General features: G+C 50.5%; 2 protein-coding genes across 5 annotated transcripts in view; both read right to left on the bottom strand.

Annotated features, from left to right (window-relative positions):
• Positions 1-979: 979 nt before the first annotated feature.
• Positions 980-8,877, bottom strand: LOC113956228. Its single transcript, XM_027662525.1, has 20 exons — positions 8,117-8,877; positions 7,823-7,887; positions 7,034-7,708; positions 6,715-6,851; positions 6,296-6,443; positions 5,867-6,054; positions 5,641-5,778; positions 5,258-5,372; positions 4,950-5,087; positions 4,518-4,694; positions 4,226-4,363; positions 3,732-3,880; positions 3,309-3,456; positions 2,880-3,067; positions 2,654-2,791; positions 2,413-2,527; positions 2,104-2,241; positions 1,673-1,849; positions 1,380-1,535; positions 980-1,222 (listed from the first exon to the last, which is right to left on the bottom strand). Exons 1-20 carry the CDS (start codon positions 8,217-8,219, stop codon positions 980-982), a joined length of 3,474 nt encoding a protein of 1,157 aa, XP_027518326.1. The 5' UTR covers positions 8,220-8,877.
• A 2,105-nt stretch (positions 8,878-10,982) lies between these two features.
• Positions 10,983-25,126, bottom strand: part of SLC35F4 (solute carrier family 35 member F4) — a 117,031-nt gene continuing 102,887 nt past the window's right edge. For all 4 annotated transcript variants that reach the window (XM_027662558.1, XM_027662560.1, XM_027662561.1 and 1 more), the window contains 5 exons: positions 21,195-21,414; positions 15,632-15,757; positions 14,730-14,922; positions 12,995-13,084; positions 10,983-11,438 (listed from right to left, as the gene is read on the bottom strand). In XM_027662558.1, coding sequence (XP_027518359.1) covers positions 11,197-11,438; positions 12,995-13,084; positions 14,730-14,922; positions 15,632-15,757; positions 21,195-21,414 — 871 coding nt within the window. In that variant the 3' untranslated portion in view covers positions 10,983-11,196. The remainder of the gene's footprint in view (positions 11,439-12,994; positions 13,085-14,729; positions 14,923-15,631; positions 15,758-21,194; positions 21,415-25,126) is intronic.

Below are 25,126 nucleotides of genomic sequence, written 5' to 3'. Positions count from 1 at the left end.
ACAGGAAGGTTTGGGAAGGGAAGGTTTGGGAAGGGGATGTCCATCGCAATGGGCAGGCCAGGAGCTGCCTGGCCTTGCCGGCTGGCTCAGTTGGGCCCAGCATCAGCTGGAGCTCCAGCTCCGCAGAGAAGTGGTCTCGTCCCTTGGTCTTCTGGTGCTGTTGGAGGGACGCTGGTTGTGTGGCTGGAGATTACTTTGTTACTGCCCGTCGAAAAGCGGACAAGAATTCAGTCCGCATGGTGCAGTAGGACGGGCAGTCGTCTTGGCTCATGGCTTCAAAGCCTGGAAGAGAGAGGAACGAAGCCACGGTCAGAGCCTGGATGTGTGGGAACCCGAGGAGACCCTCCTGTCGGGGCCATCCCAGCCAGCTCTTGCCATGACCAGGAGGGAGCAGGGGTCAACAGGATGAGTGGGAAGGTGCTGGCCCCCAATCCTCTCCCTGCCCCTGAAATGTGTCCATGCTCTGCCCACAGCGCCCCTTGTCCGTGCAGGGAGCAGAGCCCCATGCAGGCAGGGTAGGGATTGCAGCACCATGGCCAGTATCTGTGCTCCTCCCTGCCAGCCCCCAGTGAGAGCCCACTGTCCTCACTCACCCCTCATGAGGAGCTGCAGGTCTTGCATGTGCCAGGCAGCGATCCCTGGGAACAGAGAGCGTGTCAGGGCCCCAGCGGCACAGCTCCCCCACCCACAGCCTCCTGGCCTGGCCGGGCTGAGCCCGGGGCCTTCCTGCATCGGGACACCCAAGGGTGCAGCTGGCAGAGGGCGGCAGCAGCCACCAGGGCACTCGGGGCTCCCCAGACCATCCCTGGGCCGCATCCTGCTGCTGCTGGAGCAGGAGGGGCTGGGGCCGAGCTGCAGCGGGGCAGGGAGGGACCGCGGGCTAGTGGCTCACCCATGAACCTGACGGCCGCCTCTCGCAGGGGCTGCTGTGGGCTCTGTAGGTAGGGCAGGGCCTGGTGCAGGTGTTCAGCCCTTCGGCTCACGTCCCTATCCATCTGCAGAGAGCAGGGGGGTGTCTGTGGCTGCAGCAGTGCCAGGGGCACAGGGCCAGCCCCGCACACAGGGCATCGGGGCCTGGGGCTTGTCCAGCCTGGGGCTGGGCCTTTGGGGTCATCCTTACCAGGCAATCACAGAACTTGAAGTGCTGCTCTTTCCTCAGCAGCTTCTCCAGGTCCCTTCTCTTGAGGAACCTTGCAGCGCAAAGCAGCACTTCTCGAGAGGCCTGCAGAGCAGCAGAGAGCAGGACATGGCACCACAGCCCAGGGCACAGCCCCTGCGTCCCTGCTCCAAGGCCAGGAGGAGGTTGGAGCCCTTGAGGCCCCAGGGCAGGAGGCAGCCCAGCCCCTGCCACGGGGACACCAGAGCCCACGAGTGCTCACCTCTGCCACGCACTGGTTCTCATCATGCCCATGGATGAAGAGTGGGACCAGGCTCTGGTGCACCTGTGTCTCCAAGAGCTGTGTTCCCTCTTCCGCCAGCACCTCCATCACCTCTCGGAAGAGGCGAATGGAGAGCAGCTGCACGTGGCTGTTGTCCTGGGGCAAAAAAGGAGAAAAAGACCTCAGCACTGGATGCTCCAGGCCCACCAGGAACAGGCACAGGCCTGAACATCCACAGGGCAAAGTTTCATGGCAGCACTCAGGGCCTGGAGGTGGAGGGCACAAAGCCTTACATTGTCAAAGAGTGCCCGGAGCGCCTCAGCCAGCTTGGGGGCAGTGGAGATGAATGCCCGAATGTCTTCATCCCGGAGCACACTCTCAAACACAGAGAGGGTCATCACGACCAGCTCTCCGTCTTCATCAGGCAGGAGCTCCAGGAGGTGTTGAGACAGGCTGCAGATGCTTTCGGCCTGTGTGGAACACAGTGCTGTGCTGTCAAGCCTTGAACAGCTGCCCCACCAACAGCTCTGTGCTGGCACAACCCCACGCTGCGGCCCCAGGGCCAGAGGCCAAAGGCCTGTCCCACAGGGCCTGGGCAGCAGAAGAGGGAGGCAGGAGAACTGGGAGCAGCTGCCACAGCACCCAAAGCCCAGCCAAACCCAAGCACCTCCCTTCCCCAACCCCAGGCTGCCCATGTAGCTTCAGCCGGGTGCCCCCTTCTCACCATTGAGGGATCCACAGCAAGCACCAGGAGGCCTCTGAGCGCCAGGCGCTGCCTCTCTGGGCACTGGCTCCGCAGGTTCCTCGACAGGATGGGCAGGACCATGTCATGACATTTACTCCTGTCCAGATAGTCCAGGACCTGGAAGGCAGAGAGCAGTGACGGGGTGCCCGGGCAGCAGGAGCCCAGAGCCGCCCAGGGCTGGGCCCAGGCAGCAGCACAGGGCGCAGGCACCGTCCCGGGCAGCTGCGGCTGTGAGAGGGCAGAGAGGGGGAGGCAGCCGGGCCAGGCAGCACTCACCATCGGGCTCACCTCCACAAGGAAGGCCAGGGCAGGCAGCTCCCAACGAGGGTCCTCAGTGCTGAGCAGCCCCAGCAGGTGGATGGCCATGGGGGAATAGAAAGGGACCAAGACGTGGCGCATGTCCCTGTCAGGGGGAAAGAAGGAACCATGGAGCCTGAGCAGGGTGGGCAAAGCTCCCCCAGCAGGCTGTGTGGGGTGGCCCGTGCCCAGGGCAGAGATGATGGGGGCAGCGGGGACGAGGGTGTCTCACCTGGCCAGCAGCCCCACTGCATAGTGCTGGGTGTCAGCACAGAGGAGCGTGTCCCAGCCACACTTGCGCTCCACTGACACCACCTCATTATCCCACTGCAGCCGGCACAGCAGGGCCTTGATGGTCTGGACCAAAAACCTGTGTGCAGAGCAAAGGCCAGGTCATGCTGGGAGCCCTGGCCCCAGCCCCAAGGGCATGGCAGGGAGAGAGGACAGGGATGGAGCACCTGTTGGGCTGGGTGGGGAGGTGGTGTTGCTCCAGGCATCCCCTCCAGAAGGTGTTCACCTCTTCTGGCACCTGCTCTGTGCTCATGGACACTTGGAACAGCAGAGCCATGAGCAGGTGGGGGACGTAATTCATGAGTGCATCCTGGCACTTGGGCTCCTGGATGATCAGCCACAGTGCCAGGGTTGCCTGCAATCAAAGCACACAGAGGCAGCGCTCAGTGCGAGAGGTCCATGTGTCAGGGCCCGAGTGTGGGAGGGAGAGGCCAGGGGAGAGGCAGGGGGAGCAGCCTGCCTGGTGCTCCTGAACCTGCCCCTCAGTCACATTTGCAGCCCAAGGCCTGAGTCAGGGAGATGCAGGGGTGGGGGAGGATGGAGAGTCACTGGAGAGGCAATGTGGGGAGGAGAAAAGGCCACTTCTCAAAACTCACAGCCAGGGCAAACACGTCTCTGTTGTCACCATCGGAGGTGGACATTCCGTGCACTGGCCAATCCTCCATCGCTCTGAGCAGTACTGGCAGCACCTTCTCCACTGTTGTTCCTGAGGCGCCGATGCTTCTCCACATCATTGCAGCAGCTCTGTGGAGCCAGAGCTCTGGGTCAGGGGGGTCTCAGCCCCGGCACCATGGCTTGGGGAGCTGTGGGGACCCAGGTGACAGAGCCACGGTGCCTTGAGGGGCAGGGAGGCACATCCAGTAGGATCGGGGGCTGACAGGCCAAGGCTGGGAAATGGAGGGGCCCAAGGGTCCTGGAAGTCACCATCTGTCTGGCAGACCACATGGGACAGGCTCTCCAGGGTGAGGGGTTCTAAGGGTTGGTGATCCCTGAGCCAGCAAGGCAGCAGAGCCCTGTACCTGTCACACTCTGGGGCACAGCGCAGGAGAGTCATCACCACATCCCGTGGCTGTGCCTCAGCGAGCCTGCAGATGTTGGTGTGCATCCTGACACCTGGAGCCATGTGGGAGGTGAGGCACTGGTGCATGGATCTCACGATGGTCGGCACCTGGAGAGGCAGTGGGGGACAGTTGAAGAGGTGCCAGAGGGAGCAGGTTGCCCAGCTTCCCTGAGAAGTGCTTCCCTTCCCACAACACAGTGTGGCCTCAAAGGCTTAGGGGCCAGCAGACCCGGCACGAGAGGCCACGAGACCCCCGAGGCACTTGAGCCGTGGCCACAGGCTGCTTACTTAGAGACACACTTCCCCTCCCTAAAAATCTGGAATGGCAGCTGTATTGAGTTTCTGTGGCCAGGTCTTGGTCCCTGGCCAGGAGGAGGCTGGACCCCACAAAACCCCAGGACAGGAGGCAGCCCAGCAACTGCCACGGGGACCCCAGAGCCCATAAGTGCTCACCTCTGCCACGCACTGGTGCTCATCATACTGCAGGAAGAACCACAGCACCAGGCTCTGATGCATCTGCATCTCCAAGGGCTTTGTTCCCCCTTCCACCAGTACCTCCATCACCGTTTGGAAGAAGCAAAAGGAGGACAGCTACACATGGGTGCAGAGGAGAAAAAGAGGAGAAAAAGACCTCAGCACTGGATGCTCCAGGCCCACCAGGTCCAGGCACAGGCCTGAACATCCACAGAGCACAAAGTTTCCTGGCAGCAGCCAGTACCCGTGGCTGGGGGGCACAGAGCCTTACGTTGTCAAAGAGTGGCCGGAGCGCCTCAGCCAGCTTGGGGGCAGTGGAGATGAATGCCTGAATGTCTTTGTCCCGGAGCACATTCACAAACACAGAGAGGGTCATCATGACCACGTCTCCATCTTCATCAGGCAGCAGCTCCAGGAGGTGTTGAGACAGGCTGCAGATGCTTTTGGCCTGTGTGGAACACAGTGCTGTGCTGTGAAGTCCTGAACAGCTGCCCCACCAACAGCTCTCTGGCGGTGCAACCCCACGCTGCTGCCCCGGGGCCCAGAGGCCAAAGGCCTGTCCTACAGGGCCCGGGCAGCAGAAGAGGGAGGCAGGAGAACTGGGAGGAGCATCCACAGCTCCCAAAGCCCAGCCAAGCCCAAGGGACTGCCTTCCCCAACCCCAGGCTGCCCGTGTGGCTTGAGCCGGGTGTCCCCTTCTCACCATTGACAGATCCATCCAGAGCACCATGCGGCCTCGGAGAGCCAGGCGGCGTCTCTCTGGGCACTCGCTCTGCAGGTGCCCTGACAGGATCTGCTCGACACTGCTCTGACATCTCCTTGCGTCCAGATAGTCCAGGACCTGGAAGGCAGAGAGCAGTGATGGGGTGCCCTGGAAGCAGGAGCCCTTAGCCACCAGGGCTGGGCCCAGGCAGCAGCACAGGGCGCAGGCACCGTCCCGGGCAGCTGCGGCTGTGAGAGGGCAGAGAGGGGGAGGCAGCCGGGCCAGGCAGCGCTCGCCATCGGGCTCACCTCCACAAGGAACTCCAGGGCAGGCAGCTCCCAACGAGGGTCCTCAGTGCTGAGCATCCCCAGTAGGTGGATTGCCAGTGGGGAATGGGAGGGGGTCAATTGGCGGCGCATCTCCCTGTCGGGGGGAAAAGCATGAACCCTGAGCAAAGCTCTCCCAGCACTGACTCACAGAGTCCTGGTCTTTTCCCAGCAGCTCAGGATGGGATGTGGGCACTATGGCAGGTGGCTCCCACCTCCTGTGCACCCACCTCCCGCAGCCTTTTCCAAGCTGCTCGGCCATCCCTTGGGGCCAAGGCCCTTTGGCCTACGCCCACGGGAGCTGTGTGGGGTGCCCTGTGCCCAGGGCAGAGATGATGGGAGCAGCAGGGACAAGATTGTCTCACCTGACATGCAGACCCACTGCATAGTGATGATTGTCAGAATTCACAAGTGGGTCCCAGGCAAGCCTGCGCTTCCTTGCCATCCAAATATCCTCCCATGGCAGATGGCAGAGCAGGGCCTTGATGGTCTGGACCAAAAACCTGTGTGCAGAGCAAAGGCCGGGTCATGCTGGGAGCCCTGGCCCCAGCCCTGAGGGCATGGCAGGGAGAGAGGACAGGGATGGAGCACCTGTTGAGCTGGGTGGGGAGGCGGTGTTGCTCCAGGCATCCCCTCCAGAAGGTGTTCACCTCTTCTGGCACCTGCTCTGTGCTCATGGACACTTGGAACAGCAGAGCCATGAGCAGGCGGGGGACGTAATTCATGACTGCGTCCTGGCACGTGGGCTCCTGGATGATCAACCACAGTGCCAGGGTTGCCTGCAATCAAAGCACACAGAGACAGCGCTCAGTGCGAGCGGTCCATGCGTCAGGGCCCGAGTGTGGGAGGGAGAGGCCAGGGGAGAGGCAGGGGGAGCAGCCTGCCTGTTGTCCCTGAACCTGCCCCTCAGCCACATTTGCAGCCCCAGGCCTGAGTCAGGGAGATGCAGGGGTGGGGGAGGATGGAGAGTCACTGGAGAGGCGATGTGGGGAGGAGAAAAGGCCACTTCTAGAAACTCACAGCCAGGGCAAACACGTCTCTGTTGTCACCATCAGAGGTGGACATTCCGTGCACTGGCCAATCCTCCATCACGCAGAGCAGTACTGGCAGCACCTTCTCCACTGTTGTTCCCGAGGAGGCGATGCTTCTCCACATCATTGCAGCAGCTCTGTGGAACCAGAGCTCTGGGTCAGGGGGGTCTCAGCCCCGGCACTGTGGCCTGCGCAACTGTGGTGACCCATGTGACAGAGCCACGGTGCCTTGAGGGGCAGGGATGCCACATGGCAGTAGGATTGGGGGCTGACAGGCTGGGAAATGGAGGGGCCGGAGGGTCCTGGAAGTCTCCATCTGTCTGGCAGACCACATGGGACAGGCTCTCCAGGATGAGGGGTTCTAAGGGTTGGTGATTCCTGAGCCAGCAAGGCAACTGGGCCCTGTACCTGTCACACTCTGGGGCACAGCGCAGGAGAGTCATCACCATGTCACGTGGCTGTGCCTCAGCAAGCCTGCAGATGTCAGTGTGAGGAACCATGGGGAATGTGAGGTCGTGGTGGATGGACCAAACGATGGATGGCACCTGGAGAGACAGTGGAGGAGAGTTGGGGAGCTGCCAGAGGGACCAGGTTGCCCAGCTTCCCCGAGAAGTGCTTCCCTTCCCACCACACTCTGCTGGCCTCAAAGGCTTAGGAGGCCAGCGGACCCGGCTTGAGAGGCCACGAGACCCCTGGGGGACTTAAACCCTGGCCACAGGCTGCTTACTGGCATCCAACTGGAGACACCTTTCCCCTCCAAAAAGTGCCGATTGGGAGCATCAGTCACACTCTCAGCTGATGTGGTGTCAGCGTTTCCGATGCCCTCACTCGTGGTGTCACCCTCTGCCATGAGATCACTTGTTGTGGTTTCAGCATCGATCATGGCAGTCTCAGGGTTTGCTGCGTCATCCATCGGTGCCTCATCAGAGCTTGCTGTGCCCTCAGTCGGCATCGGTGTGATGTCAGCCTGTGCCACGAGGTCAGTGGTGGAGCCGCTTGTGTCACCAGCCAAAGCGGTGTCAGGCTTTGCTGTGCCGTCCATCGGTGCCCCGTCAGAGTGTGATGTGCCATCGATTGGCATCGGCGCCATGTCGGCCTTGGCCATGACATCAGTGGCTGCGGTGTCAGAGCCAGTTGTGTCTTCAGCCAAAGCGGTGTCGGGCTTTGCTGTGCAATGAGTGGGTTCTGTGTCATCCTTCGCAATGAGATCGGCCAGTGCGGTGTCAGGGTTGGCCGTGTCCTCGGTCACAGCGGTGTCAGAGGTTGCCGTGTGATCAATCGGCTCGGTGCTGCCATCAGGCTTCTCCTTGAGCTCAGCTGGCCTGGTGTCAGGTTCTGCCATGAGCTCAGGTGCTGTGGTCCTGGGTGTTCTACGCCGAATGCGCATGATTTTCAGCAACCTCTGCAGGAGAAGAAAGGGCAGGGAAGAGAGGGAAGTCCAAGGGAGTGCTGCACCAGCAGTGCCAGGCTGAGCAGGGACAGCAGGCCCAGCCCAGGGGGGGATGGCTGCAGGTACCTGAACTGCTCTGCGGAAGCGGCCACTAGGACGGTCCTGCTCCTCTGTCCGCTCCTGGCCTGGATCTGTCAAAGAGCGAGCGCAGGCAGAGCTGAGGGGCTGCAGGAGAGGCCAGGGAACACAGCCCAGCCCTGCACTCCAGAGGCACTCCTGGGGTGCCCAGTGGATGGAGCAGGGATGCTGGGGGGTCAGCCTGGGCCCCTCTTCCCCCCTCCCTGTCCTTGGGTGGAACGGGACAGGAAGGGGCCAAGCTGGCTGCAGCCACCAGCCCTGTGGCCCAGCTCCAGCACTCACCCTGCTGCAGGGGCTCCTCAGCTTGCTGTGCTGGGGCCACCCCTGGGCCTCTCCTGTTCTTCCTCCTGAGCAGCCTGAACAGGCTGAAGCATCTCCCTGCCATCCCACAGTGTGGTATCAAGGGAACTTGCACGAGAGATGCCTTGGAAAATACCCTGGTGGGCAAATCTCACAAAATGGCCTCAAAGGCACCTTCCACAGGGACTGCAGGTGACCAAGTCCCGTGGTCTGGCCTCGAGGACACCTTCCACAGGGACTGCAGGTGACCAAGTCCCGTGGTCTGGCCTCGTAGGCACCTTCCACAGGCACTGGTGATGCCCAGAAAAGTTCCGGGTCACCAAGGCCCGTGGCCTGGCCTCGAGGGCCACTCCCACAGGGAGTGCAGATGCCTCGGAAAAACCTCCGGGTCACCAACTCCTGTGGTCTGGCCTCGAGGGAACTTGCAAGAAAAAAAACACTCAGAATCGCTTCGGGTCAGCAACGAACGAGTTGGCTGCGAGGAGACTCCTCACAGCACCGCTCTCTCCCGTCCTGACCAGACGCGTGCTCTGAGCACTGTGGCGCGGCCGCGTTGACGACAAACACCTATATCAGGATGTGTCACAAAGGGCCCTTGGACACCCTGCCCTGTCCCATCCCATTGGTGACGGCCACCATGTCACAAAGGGCCCTGTGACACACGGACACGTGCCCTGGGGCCTCCCCCAACCTGGCCAACCTGCCCCAGGTTGGAAGGAATGCATTCCCTAAAGCATCTGAGACAGATGGATGTGAACTTTAGGAACAGCTCCAAAAAGGAGCAAACACTCCCCTCCTGTATCCGCTCATGGCAGCAGAAGGAACCCCCTCAGCTGCCGGCACAGCAGCAGCAGGAAGGGCACGGGGCCTCCACAGAAGCTGGCATGGCCTCCTTGGGAGAAGTCCTGGCTGGTGGCCATCTAAACAGGGGGCTGTGACACAGACGAGCAACATGTGGGAAAGGGCACAAATGCTGCCACGGCTACACTGAAATCAGCAGCAACTCATTTGCCTTCAAATGGTCCCTTGAGAGTCAATCTCAAAAACTAAACAGAACCAAAAAAACCTGGCACTGTTTCGTTTGCAAAGGGTTTTTTATTAAGGGATAAGAATAAAATAGTCCCAGTAAGGGATAAAAGCCCTCAAGGAACAAAAGTTCCCTCAGTCTTCTAAAAGCACCCCAAACAAGGGAGGATATTGCAAAAACACTGATCCTCCCTCTGCTGCAGAGAGCTGACTGGCCAGGAAAGCTTTGAAGGGCTCAAAAATACTAAGTCAAATCTGTATTGGATGATTTGGAGTTGAGAGAGTGAGTACTCCATCCTTTCTAAGGCCTTCTCACTCATCCTAGGGACACTCAGACAGGTGCTTTAAAGTTCAGTGAGGTTCCTTGAAGGATCCAGTCCTGTGCCTGAAGACACTTCCATGAGTCTGCTTGCCAAAAAATCCTCACCAGTGCATACTGAATGAAAGTTTTGTTTTTCCCATGTGTTCAGTTTGGCAGGAGCTAAAATTTCAGCAAAACACATCCCCTAATCTAGTAATGTAAATGAATATATCAACTCCAAAACCTACTTGAGGTGGTGTCCAAGCTGCCATATGCTGTGTGCTCTCAGCCCATCGGTGTTGTCCCACCAGTATCTCCTGTTCTATAGACTTTGCTTTTTTAGGATATTTTTCTATGTCTAGATCCTTTCAAAAGCAGCAGACAAGGAGCTGTAAAAATGTACCCAAACCTTACACTTCTGAGTTTAATGCACAGAGAACAGTTGGTTTGGGTTGGTTTCTACAGCCCTAATTCTTCAGCCATTTGGTAAAGGAGCCCAACTGTGGATTTTTTAAATATACACAAGTACTTTTTCAGCTCTGCTGGTTGCAAGGAACAGTTTGGACACAAACATTAAAGGATAAAAAAAAAACCTCAAAGGGAAGAATAAAATAAAAAAAGTGCCTTTGTTATTATTTACATGACTATTTTTTTCCTGGCAGAAATATTATCCATATAAAAAAAAATACCCACAAGCAAAAAAACTCCTTCTAGCTGCTAATCAAACTTACAGACTGTGGGCAGTAGAGCCAGCACAGCTCAGCAACCTGTGATACTTTACAGTTGTTTCTGGAAAAGGGAAAAAAATGCTTGTCTGCATATCAAGTGCTCTCAAATAAAGACAGTCTTGCATGGTCAGTCCTAGGAATGCTGTAAGCCAGCCTAAATTACACAGCAACAGGCTTAGGGAAGGGACTGGAAGGTTGTTTGATTTGTTTTGGCTTTGGAAAGACTTTTCCACAGTGGAGGTAAAGAAAAATATTAGTTTGTCCCGAAGTCCTAGAAAATAGGAACTGAAAATAGGAATTTCCCAGGAACGCTGGCAGTCTGGGGTGTTCCATCTCTCCTGAGAAGCTTGTTGTGCAGCTGGGAGTGCAGCTTTTCTGGGGGAAAAAAGATGAATAAAACCATTTTTGGCTTTGCCAAAGGCATCCAAATCCCAGCACCAATTCTAGAAAGGTGGTTTTAGAAAGAGGCACAGCTCAGCATGGATGGAGGCTTCATGTTTTGCTGATATTTTCTGATAATACTTCCAAATGTAACCAAGAACATCAGGGTCTTTCATAAATGAATTCTCAAAAATGCCAGGAGAGGTTTGAAATGGTTTTCCAAACCTAGTACCTTGCTGAAGGGTCACCTTATTGAAGGCAAGTCGAGATGTTCAGTTCTGAGATTTGGCTGGAAATATCCAAGATTTGTATCCTTGAGAATGCCTCTCCTTTGGCAAGCAAAAGGAAATAAATTATGTAAACTTGATCCAGATTTTAAACCCACCACTTCACTGAGACGCCAGCAGAAATGTCTTTTTTATTACAAAACATTTTATTGTAGTTATTTACACCCGTTCCTCGATAAGTGTATAAATGTAAACATTTATTATAGATGTATTTCTCTTATCTTACAGTCCATCCCTTGTTCAGGTTAAATGTCATTTTTTTTTAAGCATACAGGTGGTGAGGGGATTTCAGCTATATTCACAGAATATACATCTGCGTGCAGGGGAGGTCCACCAGCCCTAAGCCAGTGGTATAGACACTGTCCCGTTAGCTCTGCTCCTGCTCCTCGTGTGGACGCTGGACTCTGTGATCTCGTCGGTGTGATCCTCACTCTTCTTCTCCTTCAGGCTGTTGATGAACCTCAGGGTTATCTCATCCCATTCCTCGGGGAGCAGCATGAGCAGGAACCCGATGCAGATGATGATGGTGGCTCCCAACCTCACCACGCTGAAGATCATTTTGTGCTTCACCAGATCCACGGCTGCGGGGAAGGAAACAACAACAACATCAAACCAGCAGTGGGATGTGTCACCAAAACCAGGATAAATCGAACTCTGTAGCTATTTTTTTAGTATTGGAAAGCAGGCATTACTTTATTGCCTTGTTATTTCTATGCATTTATATACTTTAATAATAATCTATTACTATTATTATCAGGGTGCTTATGGGGTCACTCCACCAGACACACACACCCACTTTCAATACTTTTCACTACTTTTGCATTTTTAGCAAAGGAATTAATGTTCATTGGCTATAAATTTCATAATCCTCTTCATTAATTAGTATTCTATCTCCTATTGGTTATTGATTGCTCGCTTCACATGGTAATTAATCTGCATTTTCAATCTTTTTGTTATCTTTTTTCCCAGACAGAGAGAGTTTCAGCACAATTGCTGAATTGTCTTTGTTAGTTTTTTCCTTGTCTCTGATTTCCAACAGATGGATGATGGCATCAGAGCAGCCTGGCACGTCTCTGTGACCCGTGTGCTGCTCTCTGGCTGTGACGGTGGCCATGTAGCTCTCAGATCTCCAGAGTGAGCAGTGCCCTTAGTTCAGAGAACAGCTTTGACCTGACAGCACAGTACTGGAAGTGCCATATCTCTTCCATCCCTCACCACCTTGTGCAGGCTCTGAGGAAGCCTTGTGGGATCCAAGCCTGAAGGTTTCCATGTGAAAGGGTCTATGAGGAGCAGCTGAGGGAGCTGGGGGGGCTCAGCCTGGAGAAAAGGAGGCTCAGGGTGACCTTCTCACTCTCTACAACTCCCTGAGAGGAGGTTGTAGACAGGTGGGTGTTGGCCTCTCAGGTAACAAGTGACAGAACAAGTGGAAATGGCCTCAGGTTGGGTATTAGGAAATATTTATTAATTGAAAGAGTGGTTAAGGACTGGAACAGGCTCCCCAGGGAAGTGGTGGAGTCACCACCCCTGGAAGTGTTCAAAAAGTGAGTAGACGTGGCACTTCACTATATGGTTAAGTGGCCATGGGGGTATTTTGTTGAAGGTTTGACTTGGAGGTCCAACCTCCAATCTCCTTGGAGCTTCTGGAGGTCTTTTCCAACCTTAATGAATGTATGATTCCATGATTTCTGCTCTGAGAGGGAAGGCACTTTATGGTAACTCTTTATCTTCAACAGTTTGCATCAGCAGAATGTTTCCTTGGGCTGCACAGACCAGGGATGGGGAGAGAGTTGCACGTGTGTCAGAGAGCTGGAGTCAGTGCCTCCAAGACCCACAACCAGCACCAAGAGGGCAGCTGAGCCGTTGGGCAGCCTCCTTCAGGTACTGACTGTTCTGCAGCTCTGACCTGCATCCCCCTAAAAATAGATGTTTCTTTGAAAACACACTCAAATCCCAGGAGCGGCAAGGCTGAGAGGGTGGAAGAGCAGAGGCAGAGGCTGTTCAACAAGACAGGACTGTGGAATAAATTTCCACGTATACACCCTGCCCTGATGACAACAGATTTTGAGTATTTGGACAATAAACTGCTTGTGCTGTCTGTGTGCCCGTGGGCTTATTTTTCCACCACCAGCCGTGGTACCTGCATTTCCAGGGACGCTGAGCACTGTGCCGATGGAGATCAGGATGGGGTATGTGAGCACGACACCAACGTTAACCAGGATATTGAAAGCTAGGGAAAAACAGAGCAAATCACACATGATTACAGGGAAAAACACTAGAGTGAGATATTTCTCTTCCACTTGACCCTACAAGGGTGATATCAGTATCCACATCACAATTACGTAGTTGTCACAAAGTGAGTGATTTTGGTTTTTTTATTTAGGAGTGTGAAATGAGGGGAAGTTCTGAATGGAGTAATGAGAAGGGCTGGATGGCCTTTCACAAACTGTAATACCAAGGTTATCACACTCATATTTCATAGCTTTTCCCAAGCTTTAATCAGATACAAACAACCCGATTTTGCTGCCAGAAACCTTCATTTGTTCCCCTACCAGAAGGGTGGCGATCCCAGCTTGCCCTCTTGGCTGAGGCTGTGATGTCTGTGTCTCAGTGGGACATTTCCTCAACAAAAGGCTGCACACCCTCCACCTGGACCACACCCCAAAGGTGACTGCAACAGGAACTCATACTCAAAAGGACACTAAACACAATTAGCTGACGAATTTAACTGCAAACTAAGCAGACTGGGGCAAGACCACAGCCTTGGTGCCATGTTGAAGGCAAAATGAAATCTGACAGAAATAAAAATATTCACCACCTTAAATTTATGGATTGGCTTTTTTTTTTGGGTTTTTGGGGTTTTTTTACATGACAGCATTACCAGCCAGCTACAATTTCCTTGGGAGGTCAAAAGCAAGCTGCAGAAACTTCCAAAAATTTTCTTCTGGTCACTCAGTCCTGCTGCTGAGTCCCTTACATAAAAGGAGCAGAGAGTTGCTCATCCTTGTCTGCTCCATGAGGTTGTTCTCTCATGGCTAGGTTTATACACTTTGGTAGATTGATGGGTGATAAATTAGCCCTGCTTTTTGTCCCTCAGGTGCTCACAGAGGAGCTGAAATTCTGGTTCAAGGCGCTCACAGAGCTCAGCTGTCAGCCCAACCACATCTCAGGACAGGCTGTGTACCAGGCATTCTCTTTGCTTCCATTTGATAAACGTGTAGTGGAGACAGAAACCTCTTCAATTATGAAATAACAGAGACTTTACTAAAGGAAAGGATGTTGTTATATCTGGAAATTAAAATGCCCCCGGGCTGAATCCAACAGATACTGTGCCTGGCTAGAGAATGGCAATTGTGGCTCAGGAAGGGCTGTGTGAGCCTTGCCCAGCACCTGCAGCACCCACAGAAAGGTGCCCCAGCACTGGGGATCCATGTGTCAGTGCACAAACACCCCACAGAGTGTACCAGGAAGACACTGAGAACACACAGCCCTTTGAAATGGGATTTAGAGCAGTCAAGCTATTCCAGAGACAGGGGAATTGGTATGGAACTACAGTAGGGATGAAAAAGTGAACCATTAGTATGGCTGCTTCATGTTTACTCCCTGCTATTATCATCACTTTTAATTATTAATTATAATTATCACTTATATCTTAATTATTAATTATATATTAATTGTTAGTATTATTTCATTAAGAATAATGAAAAATATAAATCATTTCCAAGGAGTACCAATTTGCACTGGGACCAGACTTAATCTGTAAGAGAGCTCTGATGTTTAGGAGGACAGGGGGGAATTGTTTGTACCAGAGGCTAATTTTGTATTGGTGGGGAGAAAAGAGCTGGAAAAATGAGTATTTTTTTTTCATCACATACCTAACCAGAGGCCAGCTACTCCACACAGGTAACCCCAGGGTACAGCAGAGAAAGGGTACCAGTACTCCACTTTTGTAAAATACAGTATGATTGGGGTGACAGAGATGAAGATGAAATTGAAGAAGCCCAGGGTAGACACAAAATGAGCTGCTTCCCCGAAGTTTGCACTTCCAAGGAACATTTTGAACAAAACCTGAAAGGAGAGGAGAGAGGAGGGGTTTAGACGTCATGACAGTTCATGGGAGCAAAGTTCTCCTGCACAAATTCATTACCAACGTGAGCAAACTCTGAAGCTGGGAGGTAAATTCTGATCCCACTACAACAAACTCCAAAATTCACACCCACTTCACTCTCCTCAAGCCGAAAATAAACACAGCCACGCTCAGCTCAACCTGTTTCTGAGACGACTCTGCCTTTTCCATCCCTCACCTTCCAGAGCAGCCACTGCATCCAAGCATTCTCAAGTGTACTGAGCTCACACCAGGGCTCCAAACCCAGCAGGAGCCCAGCATGTGCAGTGCAGGCCTGGGGTGAGCCCTGCATTCCCACTTAGGGAAAGCAGCACATCCCACATCCAGGCTCTCCATTCTGCACGTGGAAAGTCCCTTTGAAACAGCGTTTTTAAACGGCATTGGCATGATTAAAAAATTATCTGAAACTCCTTATAGCACAGCAATGAAGATTTCATTGAAGACTCATAAAGCAAAGCCACCCCAAATATTTGGCAGGTGACAACTAATTACTCTCATGGTGGATTTCCTAACATGGTGACATCACCTGGTCACAACATGAATGATGCAGGAAATAAAACATTTATTTTACAGCCACTCTCTTTGTACTTGTGCATTTTTAACAGCTGATAATAGTGAATATAAGAACCCAAACAAACAGTCGTGACCTACCTTATACAAGGCAGATGTGGAGGCTGATCCCACAGCATATGCCACCCCAATGATTGAATCTCCCTGGAAACCATCTGCATATGCCATCATCACAATTCCTGTGATTGCCATGATTGCTGCAACTATCTGCACAGACAAAGCAAAGCAGTGTAAAGCTCAGAGCTACTTCAGCCCATGGGAAGAGATCCTCACTGTGTGGAGTTCTCATGAGTGTCACTGGCTACTTTCTCTGACTTGAAGCTTTCTTGTTTTCCCTTAAATGGGAAAAATTATGGGAGAGATGTGAAGCACAATGAAAAGTGTAAGCACTGATAGTGGTATGGATCTATAGCATTGCAAATTCTGCTGGGACCTACTGACAGGACCTGCACCATTACCTGTTTTATCAGCTAAACATTCCCTTTGGAGAGATGGCTCCAAGATCAAGAAATTCTAAGACATTGTGTTCCATTATGCAACAAGAGAAGTATTTAGCAACACCCCAAATTTGACTTGAAATACAAACATTAGATGGCCAAACTTCCTGGACATTAGTCCAGGGGAATGACTCCTGTCTTCTGGAATGCCAGAGTACCACTGGGAGCTTTTCCAGGCTGTTCTGGCCAGCTTTCTTGGACAGACATGACCTAGTTTCTCCATGAAGCCTTTACCTTTGTGCTTAGGTTTCTGGCCTCATTTGGAAATCTCAGACAGGGCATCTAAGAAGCTTCAGAGAAAAAGAACAGGAATAATTAACTACACCATGTCTGAAACCCTGGGTCCTGACTCCAAGGACCTTAAGGAAGTGATAGGGAGCCCAACATGTTTTATTCTTTGGAAAACTCCCCCTCTCCACCTAATTGCCCTCAGCATGTAAATAAGGAGTGGGAATTTCAAACACAATGAAGACCCAACTTCCATGGAGTGCAGAGGAAAAGGTGTTTCCTGAGCCAGTGTACAATTCCTGAGCCAACACCAAAGAGAGATGGGCACTTGCTTCTTGGAAAACATCACTGAACTCCAATTAAGAAATATTTGGTACTAGACAAACCTAAGCTTCACATGCTTCAGGCCACAGACTTTAAAGGTGTCTTGATCCAATCATGTGCCCTTCTGCAGAAAAGTCTGACTTTCAGAGCTCACAGTTTGACCAAGAGTCCCAGAAAACCCATTGATACTCCTACCAAGCACTTGTGAGCCAGACTGAGGCAGTGAACACAAAAATCCCACAAAACAATTTCAACAGAGTCAGTCAGTCTCATGATTCAAGAGATACACAGGACAGGGACAAACACCTGACCCAGGTAAAGGTGTCCATACATGGGGAGACAATAGGAAACTCCCACAGTAGAGACTACAGGTAAAAATGTTGGGGCTCCTAAATCTCATATATACCTAGGCCAACATCTTCACAGAGGAACTCATCTCCCGGTTGCAGCTTTAATTACTTCCCTGTCACCATTATCCCTATTTTACCAGTACCTGAGGCACACAGGTACCCCCCTGAAATCCAAGTCCCCCAGCTTAATGATGTGGGCTGGAGTCACTTGTGTAATCACAGTCTCTCAGTGGTTTGATGAGATCTGGAAGGGCTTTAGCAAGAGGGGACCAACACAGCTTCCCTCCTCTCCTTTCCAGGATCCCAGCAGTCAGGCCATCCTGGGAGACTCCACAGAAGTCCCAGCTTTGAAGCAGTGCTGAATTACACTGAGGACCCCTCAGACATCCATGGCCTCTCCTCTCAGTTTCCAGAAGCCCCCCTTTCCCTGTTCCACTGCCTGGCTGGGTTCATCACAGGCTGCACTAAACACCTTGCCTTGCACATAATTCAGATGCAGCATTTCAGCTGTCAGCTGGAATAATTCATCTGGAATGTTTCATGCAGTTTGTCTCCCAACGCAAACCAGAAGAGTCCAGTGCAGTTAACCCCTCCTTCCAAGGGAAAGGATCAAGATCTAATTCTTAGAACACTCATCTCTCAGTTCTTTCCTTGTATTAGTGAAAATGAGTGATCCATCATCTCCAACAGCAGATTCTTCCTGTTGGGAAAAAACTCCTTCCCAGTCCGACTCCACCAAATTTAGAGAGCCAGTTTCCTAATTTAATCAAATATTTAGAAAGCCAAGAATGCTTTTTTCCCATTTATTTTTCCTGAAACAACTAAAATGATGGACACATATGGGGTAAAACCACCCCATGAGACATTCCATAAATAAGACCTGACACTGAAAACAGCAAGAACAATGTTTAAGTTCCATGTTCAGAGCTCCTCCTGCACGTTACCCACCACAGCATCAGCAGAGCTGACCTCTGCCTGGCAACCCTCAGGTGTTTGCTTCAGAAACCTGAGAGCACATCCTGTGCTGCTCCACACTGACAAGCAGCAGCAAGGTCGCAGGGAAGCAAAGATGGTTGTTGCAGCTGCCAGCTCATTAAACAGGGCTTTTAATCAGTGGAGGAGTGTAGTAACTTGCTTTTGAAGCCTCCTAGGTACAGAATGAAATTAGCTTCCCTCTATTTTTCCTGGAAGAGAGCAAGGCCAACCAACGTTTTACTCAGGAACATTATTTTTTTCCCATGTAGACCACAGCAGAAAACGAGGTGTAGTTAAGAATCACAGAGTCACAGAATGGTTTGGGTTGGAAGGGACCTTAAAAATCACCTCATTCCAATTCCCCTGCCACAGGCAGGGACACCTTCCACTAGACCAGGTTCTTCCAAGCTCCGTCCAACCTGGCCTTGAACACCTTCAGGGACAGGGTAAAGTCAACATTTTCAAGGGAGAAAAATGTCCCCAAATCTCTCTGTACCTACTAATAAACACTGATTACGCTTCACAGATGAAACCCAACCAAGGGCTCAAACATGCAAACATATAAGCATATGGCTAAATCTGAGCAACACAGGCCAAGAACTGCTCAAATATGCAAAGTCTTCTAAATATTTGTGCTTGTTCTGAGCCAAAGCTTAACCTTAACCTGACATGGTCCACCACTAAACCATGTCCCTAAGCACCACTCTACATGTTTTTTGAAAACTTCCTTGGATGGTGACTCCATCACTTCCCTGGGCAGCCTGTTAAATGCCTGAACATCCTTTCTGTGAAGAAATTATTCCCAATATACGTTCTAAACCCTCCTGGCACAACTTGAGGCCATTAGCTATATAGTCATGGCTGTATCTGTCCTTCCCAGCTGAATACTTTCTCCAGCTCGTGTTCCTCTCTCATGGTTTGAGTGGTACAACTTCTCCACCAAGGGCACAAGGCTCTTGTTGCAGAACACACACTCCAGGTAACTCAAACACAGCCAGAGCAGCTTTTCTGCAGCTCTTAAGTGCTTCCATGAGTGGGATTAAGCCATACCATAAGGTGGCCATCAAGACAGGTTTGTCTTTAGCCAGCACATCTAAAAATCCAGCCCAGCAGCCTGGCCAGGGGCTGCTTTCCAGCCGTGTAGGAGCGCTGTGCCATGGGATAGGAGAGATCCAAATGCCCGTGGGCATCCATGGCCAGTCTGGACACTGCCTGCAGCCACACCAGCTGGGCAGGGAGCTGGGAATCTGCTGCAGAGCCACTGAGGCTGCTGGTTCTCTTTCAGGCAGATGAAAGTGGTCTCAGGTGAGACGCAGATGTGCCTGACGGCTCCGAAGCTCTGGGAGAGTTGGTAGGAGCTGAGTTCCTTTGAAAACCTGGCTGAGCTCCCGGGTGCTGAGTGCTTCTATGGAAAATGGCTCAGAGTATATGATTAAGCCCTTATTTCTTTCTGTCTCCTTACTGTCCAAATAACTCAATTACCCTTGCTCTGAGAGGCTGTGGGTGAGAGCAGAAGAGGCATTCAAAGCACAAAAGGCTGGGGCTGTGCTGCTTTGTTGTATTTTAGCTCTCAAACAGTCTCCTGTGTGGTTATTAACATCATTAAGTGTTACTCTGGCTGCTGGAAGAATGCTGTGATTTACCTTTGCAGCAATGGGTATCCAGAATCTGCCTCTTAGCAGCAAAACCCAGTTTTCTTTTATGTGCAGAATTTGCTGCTCACTTTTTCTGCTGGGTTTTTCTTGAGTGAACCCCACGGTGTTTTACAGCATTAATACTAATGCATAATTGTAGCAACCTTTTTTTAGGCAGTGAAAAACAAGTAATAACTGAAAATAGCTTTTATTTCTAGGTTTCTTTAAGAGGGCAGGCTAAGAAAACACAAGAGCTATGCTTGCTCTTCTAGGAAGATGTTGCTTTGAGACAAAAATTACCTCAAAGGGTACAAAATTTCCTATTTTTTCAGCTGGGACCTGAGATGACCAAGGGGCAGAGGAGGGAATTACTGTTCCTGTTATTTCTGTAGAGAAGAACTGAGGATTTTAAACCCTGCTTATTCTTTGAGTTAGTCATCAGTGGTCTGAGGGGAGGTTACATTAATCTTGTGCTTCTATATGTTAAGTTTTATATGAAACAGGTGCCTGGTTTTAGCACTGCAAGGTGCAATGTCCATGTCCTTACCTTCAAGGGCACCGTGGTTGAGGGTGAAACATGGGTTCACCTCCTAAACTTGGCAAGCACAGTGCTCTGCTCAGTGTGCTGGTGCCTGCTCCAAGAGCCAGATGAGATACCTGTACACCAGAATGCCTTTTCCTTTCATTTCTGAACCCTTCTATCAGACTATTCATTAAAAAAAAAAAAAGCTGCTGTGCTCATTTAAAAAAAAAAAAAAGTTTGCTTAGATGAGGCCCTGATCCATCCCACTTTCCATGGAACTTAAATCCAACTGCTGGTGGCATCTCCTGATCACAGGCATCACACCTGGCCACAAACAATTCCTAAGGAATTTCAAGGCTCCTGATAGTTCACCCAGAATCATCAGGCCTTGAGCCATTTCAGAGGAGGAATCTATATCAGCAGAACTGTTGGGAATCCTCATTACTCCTTATCCAGTTTAACCCAGCTGCCTGTTAGGAGATCTGTGTGTGCAAAATTACAGGGAACATGTTGCTTTCCCCAGATCCAGGCACACAGCACTTAGTTTGAGGGGGTTTTCTTCCCAATTTTTGCAGGGTCCATGTTACTGCCATTGAGTCCTGTAACACTTCAGTGCAAAATACAACTTCACACAAAACAGTTGAGCTCCTTTTAAACCAATTTTGGCACGTGCACGTGGGTATCAGTGTGTAAAAAGTAATAGGGTAGCATAAGAAAAATAGGTAAGACAGTGAAAACAGCTGTCTAGCCAAACAAGGAATAAAACTGCTTTGGTCAGAACCTAAGCATTCATCATTAAGTTTAAAATAAAACTAACTAAACTTCAGCATTGTAAGCCAAGACAGAATGAGTTTATGTGAAACTGGAAGTCCTTCTATTTTAATTTATTGCATTATGCTTTAGCTGTAATAGCTTCTTGAAATTTCCCACCTCTGGACTCTGAGATCTCTAACTCATCTTGAGGGTTAGATCTCCATAATAAAATAAAATGAGAAATGCTTTCATGGCATATCTATACCATAATGCAGCAGTGCTATGGCAGCACAATGGCTTATGGATTTAAGTGCAATTTTATGAAAACAAGAGAGAGTGGAAAATGAGGCACATCATTACCCTTGCTCCCATGAACCTGTCTTTCAGCACAATCCAAGAAAGCAAGAAGACAAAAGCTTTGTTACAACAGAACAGGGCAGAGACGTCTGTGGCTGTCAGCTTCTTTAAAGCCAGTAAATACAGGTAGTTAGTCAAAGTCCACAGAATAGAAAAGGGAGCAGTCCTTTTAAGAAAGAGTTTCAGCGTCAGACCATCTTCACCAAAAATCCGACTGCATTCCCTATGAAAAGAAAAGAGTTTCAGTCTCAGCCAGGATTTTCCTGAGCGTTCACTCCAGCACAACAAACATTCATTAGACTTTTATTGCATTCAATTAAGTGCTTTTCCTACTTACTCCTTTGCACCCATGAGAATCCATTATTTAATTCACATAGAGAAAATAACCCACAATCTTCTTAAAACAGCGATTTCGCAAATAGAAAAGGAGTAACTTACCTGGAATAATCACACTCTGAGCAACAATAATCCCAGGGACTCACACACAGAAATGAAGGTTATCTATAATGCTCTGACAGTTCCCAGACTCTGCCTTCCAGGCCATGAGCACAGGGATTATAATCACCTTTTTTTTTTTCTCTGTAGCTTGCCAGTTTTTTCTTGCATTGCTCCAAACCCTGTTTTTATTCTTATTGAAATATATTCTCACCTATGGCCAAGTAAGCTTCAAGAATTGCCTAAAGATACTAAAAAATACTGCCAGAGACATCACCATGGTGGGGAAGTGAGACAGCAGGCAGTGGGACCGAGCCAGGCAAACAGGAGTGTGAGAGAGGGAAGAAAAAGGGAGGGAAGGAAATTTAATACCTTTATTTTAATATATAGTGAAAAGTTTTGCTTGCTAAGAGACAGTTCCTTGTGGACCAAACTGCAAACAAAATCTCTAGTTTCCCAGACACTGTGTCACACACAGCTCCAGTAAACTGTGTGCTTCTTAGGATTTCAAGAAAGAGAAGGGTCAGCTCAGCAGACACTGCTCTTGGGGACAGACAGTTGTCCTGTGCAAAGTGGTACCTCATGGGCTGAGAAGAGACTGAGGACTCCAGATTAAAGGCACATGGAATCCTGGAATGGTTGGGGTTGGAAGGGACCTTAAAGGCCATTTAGGTCCAATCCCATTGCTGTGGACAGGGGCACCTTCCACTAGACCAGGTTGCTCCAAGCCCCCGTGTTGGACACAACCTGGCTTTGAACACTGCACCCCTCCTGAAACATCTCTACCTTTCCCAAACTGGGAAGGGCTTTTTTAGCAACTCCACTGCCTGCATTCTTGGTTAAAGGTATTCCTGAAGATATTCTCATTATGCTTCCCTTTCTTGACACGAGAGGCTCTCTGACACACCGGTTTAAAACATGAGAGGTCCCACAAGGGAACACTTCATACAACCCAAACACCAAGGGACTGAGGGAAGGCACCACCAAACTGCAGCGTGTGAAGGGACTGATCTAAATGCCAAGAGGCCTCAGGGCTCCAAAGTGTTCACAGCCAAACATGGCTGTGTTTGGAAGATTGCTAAAACACTCATGCAGAACTAATCAGTAAATTCAAAGATTTCACTGCAACGTGAAGTCAAAAACACTTGTTATTTGGGGAGAAGTGGTGTGATAATTATCCTGATCTGGAAGACAAAACCATTTTCAGGATGCATTAACCATTTTTAGTAATTCCTGGGAATTCTGCTGTTAAAAACATTACTTTTTTTACTATTAAGAGTGGAAACCATCACTCTTGTTTTGAGGGAAGCAGAATAATAACATCTATGTAAAAAAAAGAGATCAGCTACATCCTAACCTAAATGATTCTATGAATCTACTTAATAACCACTCCTTCTCTGCTGCTGCTAAGACAACCTGGGGTACAAAGCAGTCATTTCTGGTAATAATAAATTCCATTCTCAAACTCTGTGCCAGGGTGTCCAACAAGTTAACACTCAGGTAGGCAGATCTGCTAATTATCTCCACTCTAGTTGACCTGGATGCTCTCAGAAGTTAATCTGTTCCCCAAAGATCAGGATAAAATCGTTTCAAATAGAAAAAAAAAAACAAACCAAAAAACAGCCAGTAGTGTGTATCATTTATCTGAGATGCAAAGCAAATACTCAGTGAAGCAAATATATTAATGCTTAATTTGACTGCAGGCTTTTGTGTCACTGATTTCAACAGAAGTTAAAGGTGATGAGCTCCCCTGTGTGAGAATGGACTCAGTGGGAGCATTTCAGTGTTCCTTGACATGCAGATATTAGCAGTTTGTGTTTAAAAGATGCTTCCCTTTGAGACTCTAGTTGGTTGCAGAGGGTGATTTTGGACTCAAACTACATCTCATCTCAAGACAGGTGAATGCACCATGGCTGTGTCACCACCACTACATGACACGAGAGCCAGGATGGTCCATCTACTGGCAAGAGCTCTGTGTTGTGAACTAGACCTGCTCTCTCCAGCCCAGTGGGATCTGGTGTACAATCGGATCATTACACAGTTGTAAATCCAACCTGCCTCAAAAGCTGCTAGGATCTTGGAGGAAACAAGCTTGTGCTGTGTTAAAACAAGACAGGAAAGGTGCCTGGACTGCCCACAGTGATGCAGGGCACTGTTGGGTACCCAGGTGCCAGAATGGGTGAGGTTTTGTTGTCCTGCACACAGACAAACCCAGGGCAGAGCCACGAGGATGGAGTACAAAATGCCTCAACAGTGTGAATTCTCGAAGGAGGAAGGTTCAGTGATTATTATTCTGTGTTGGACTCGAGGATGGTCAATGATTTGGGAGAGGCAGTTGTGGCAGCCTTGACAATGTCACTGTGAGTTCCCAGGAGCAGTGGGAGGAATGAGCAGAGATTCTCAACTATGAAAAGAAATCTGGAAGTGTTTCACAGGCCCCAGGCAATGGGCTGTTTAAGCAGATGGAAGAGCCTCCATCACACACAGCAGTGTACAGTGACCAGACAAAACAGGGGCCGGTGGTTCCTCAACTCTCAATTAAGAAAATACAGCAAAGACTGTGACAGAGTCCTGCCAAACAAGACAGAGACTTGATGAATTCACCTCTGTGCCTAGGAGAGCTCCATGAATAATGCTCAGACAATGAGGAAATACGGAGAATACTTTATTTTCCCAGTCATGGCTACAGCAGATTGCCTGGGGCTGTGTGAGGGTTGGGTGTTCAGTGGTTAACTCAGCCTCTTTGACATGCAACTAAAATTAAACTTGCAGGAGTCATCAGACACGACAGTGATTGAAACCCTGGGCTGAGGAGAGAGGGCTCCCAGGATCCCACACACACACTGGTAGTATCTGCAGGCTGTTGACTTAAAGGCACAGACACGTCTAAGGACAGCTGACCCTGAAACTATGACACAAACTATTTCCAAATGCACAAGGAGTCTATTTAAAACCTGCCCTCTCACATAAATAGTTCTTTTTATTTGCAGGTAGCCCTGAGCCATCAGCTCTGGGCAGCGTGCCATGCTCTCAGGAATTACAGCCCCTCAGGCAGTCGTGTAGCTTTGCCTCTGGCACCCCCTAAATAGCTTGTGTGGCCTCTTAGTCATTCTGATGCCAACCCCTGCACAAGAATGGGTTTGTTCACCTCTGCCACACAGCAGCCTTTGGAGTGAAACCCAGCATCTGCTTTTAGACAGCTCACAGGAAAAACAGAGCAAACAGGCAAGACCTGGAGTGATGGGAATACTGTGAGTGGAATTACATCACCCAGGCCAGAACTTGGCAAGGCCTCCAGTGACAGCAGGGCAGCACCACGGCACCTTCTGTAAGCACAAGTCATTTGGTCCTTCTATCTAAATGATGGCATCTGCAGCAATAAAATACCTCCCAGCTCCATTGCAGGAGACAGGCACCAAGTAGAGTGTGGTCAAGCACACTGGTCAATTGTTTTCCAGGACTGGTAGAATCTGAACATGAAGAAAGAGCATGATCAGATA

Source organism: Corapipo altera, unplaced genomic scaffold, assembly GCF_003945725.1.
Source record: "Corapipo altera isolate COAL_440 unplaced genomic scaffold, ASM394572v1 169, whole genome shotgun sequence".
In the NCBI taxonomy this organism is placed as follows: domain Eukaryota; kingdom Metazoa; phylum Chordata; class Aves; order Passeriformes; family Pipridae; genus Corapipo; species Corapipo altera.
This window is presented reverse-complemented; position numbering and strand designations above follow the sequence as displayed.

Bases quoted from the DNA above. Each gene is read 5' to 3' on its own strand.
- LOC113956228 (XM_027662525.1), bottom strand. From the start codon at position 8,219: ATGGCAGGGAGATGCTTCAGCCTGTTCAGGCTGCTCAGGAGGAAGAAC. The intron at 3,457-3,731 runs GTACAGGGCTCT...CTGGCTCCACAG, and splicing joins TGTGCCCCAGAGTGTGACAG to AGCTGCTGCAATGATGTGGA. The intron at 1,850-2,103 runs GTGAGAAGGGGG...TGTTCCACACAG, and splicing joins TTGCTGTGGATCCCTCAATG to GCCGAAAGCATCTGCAGCCT.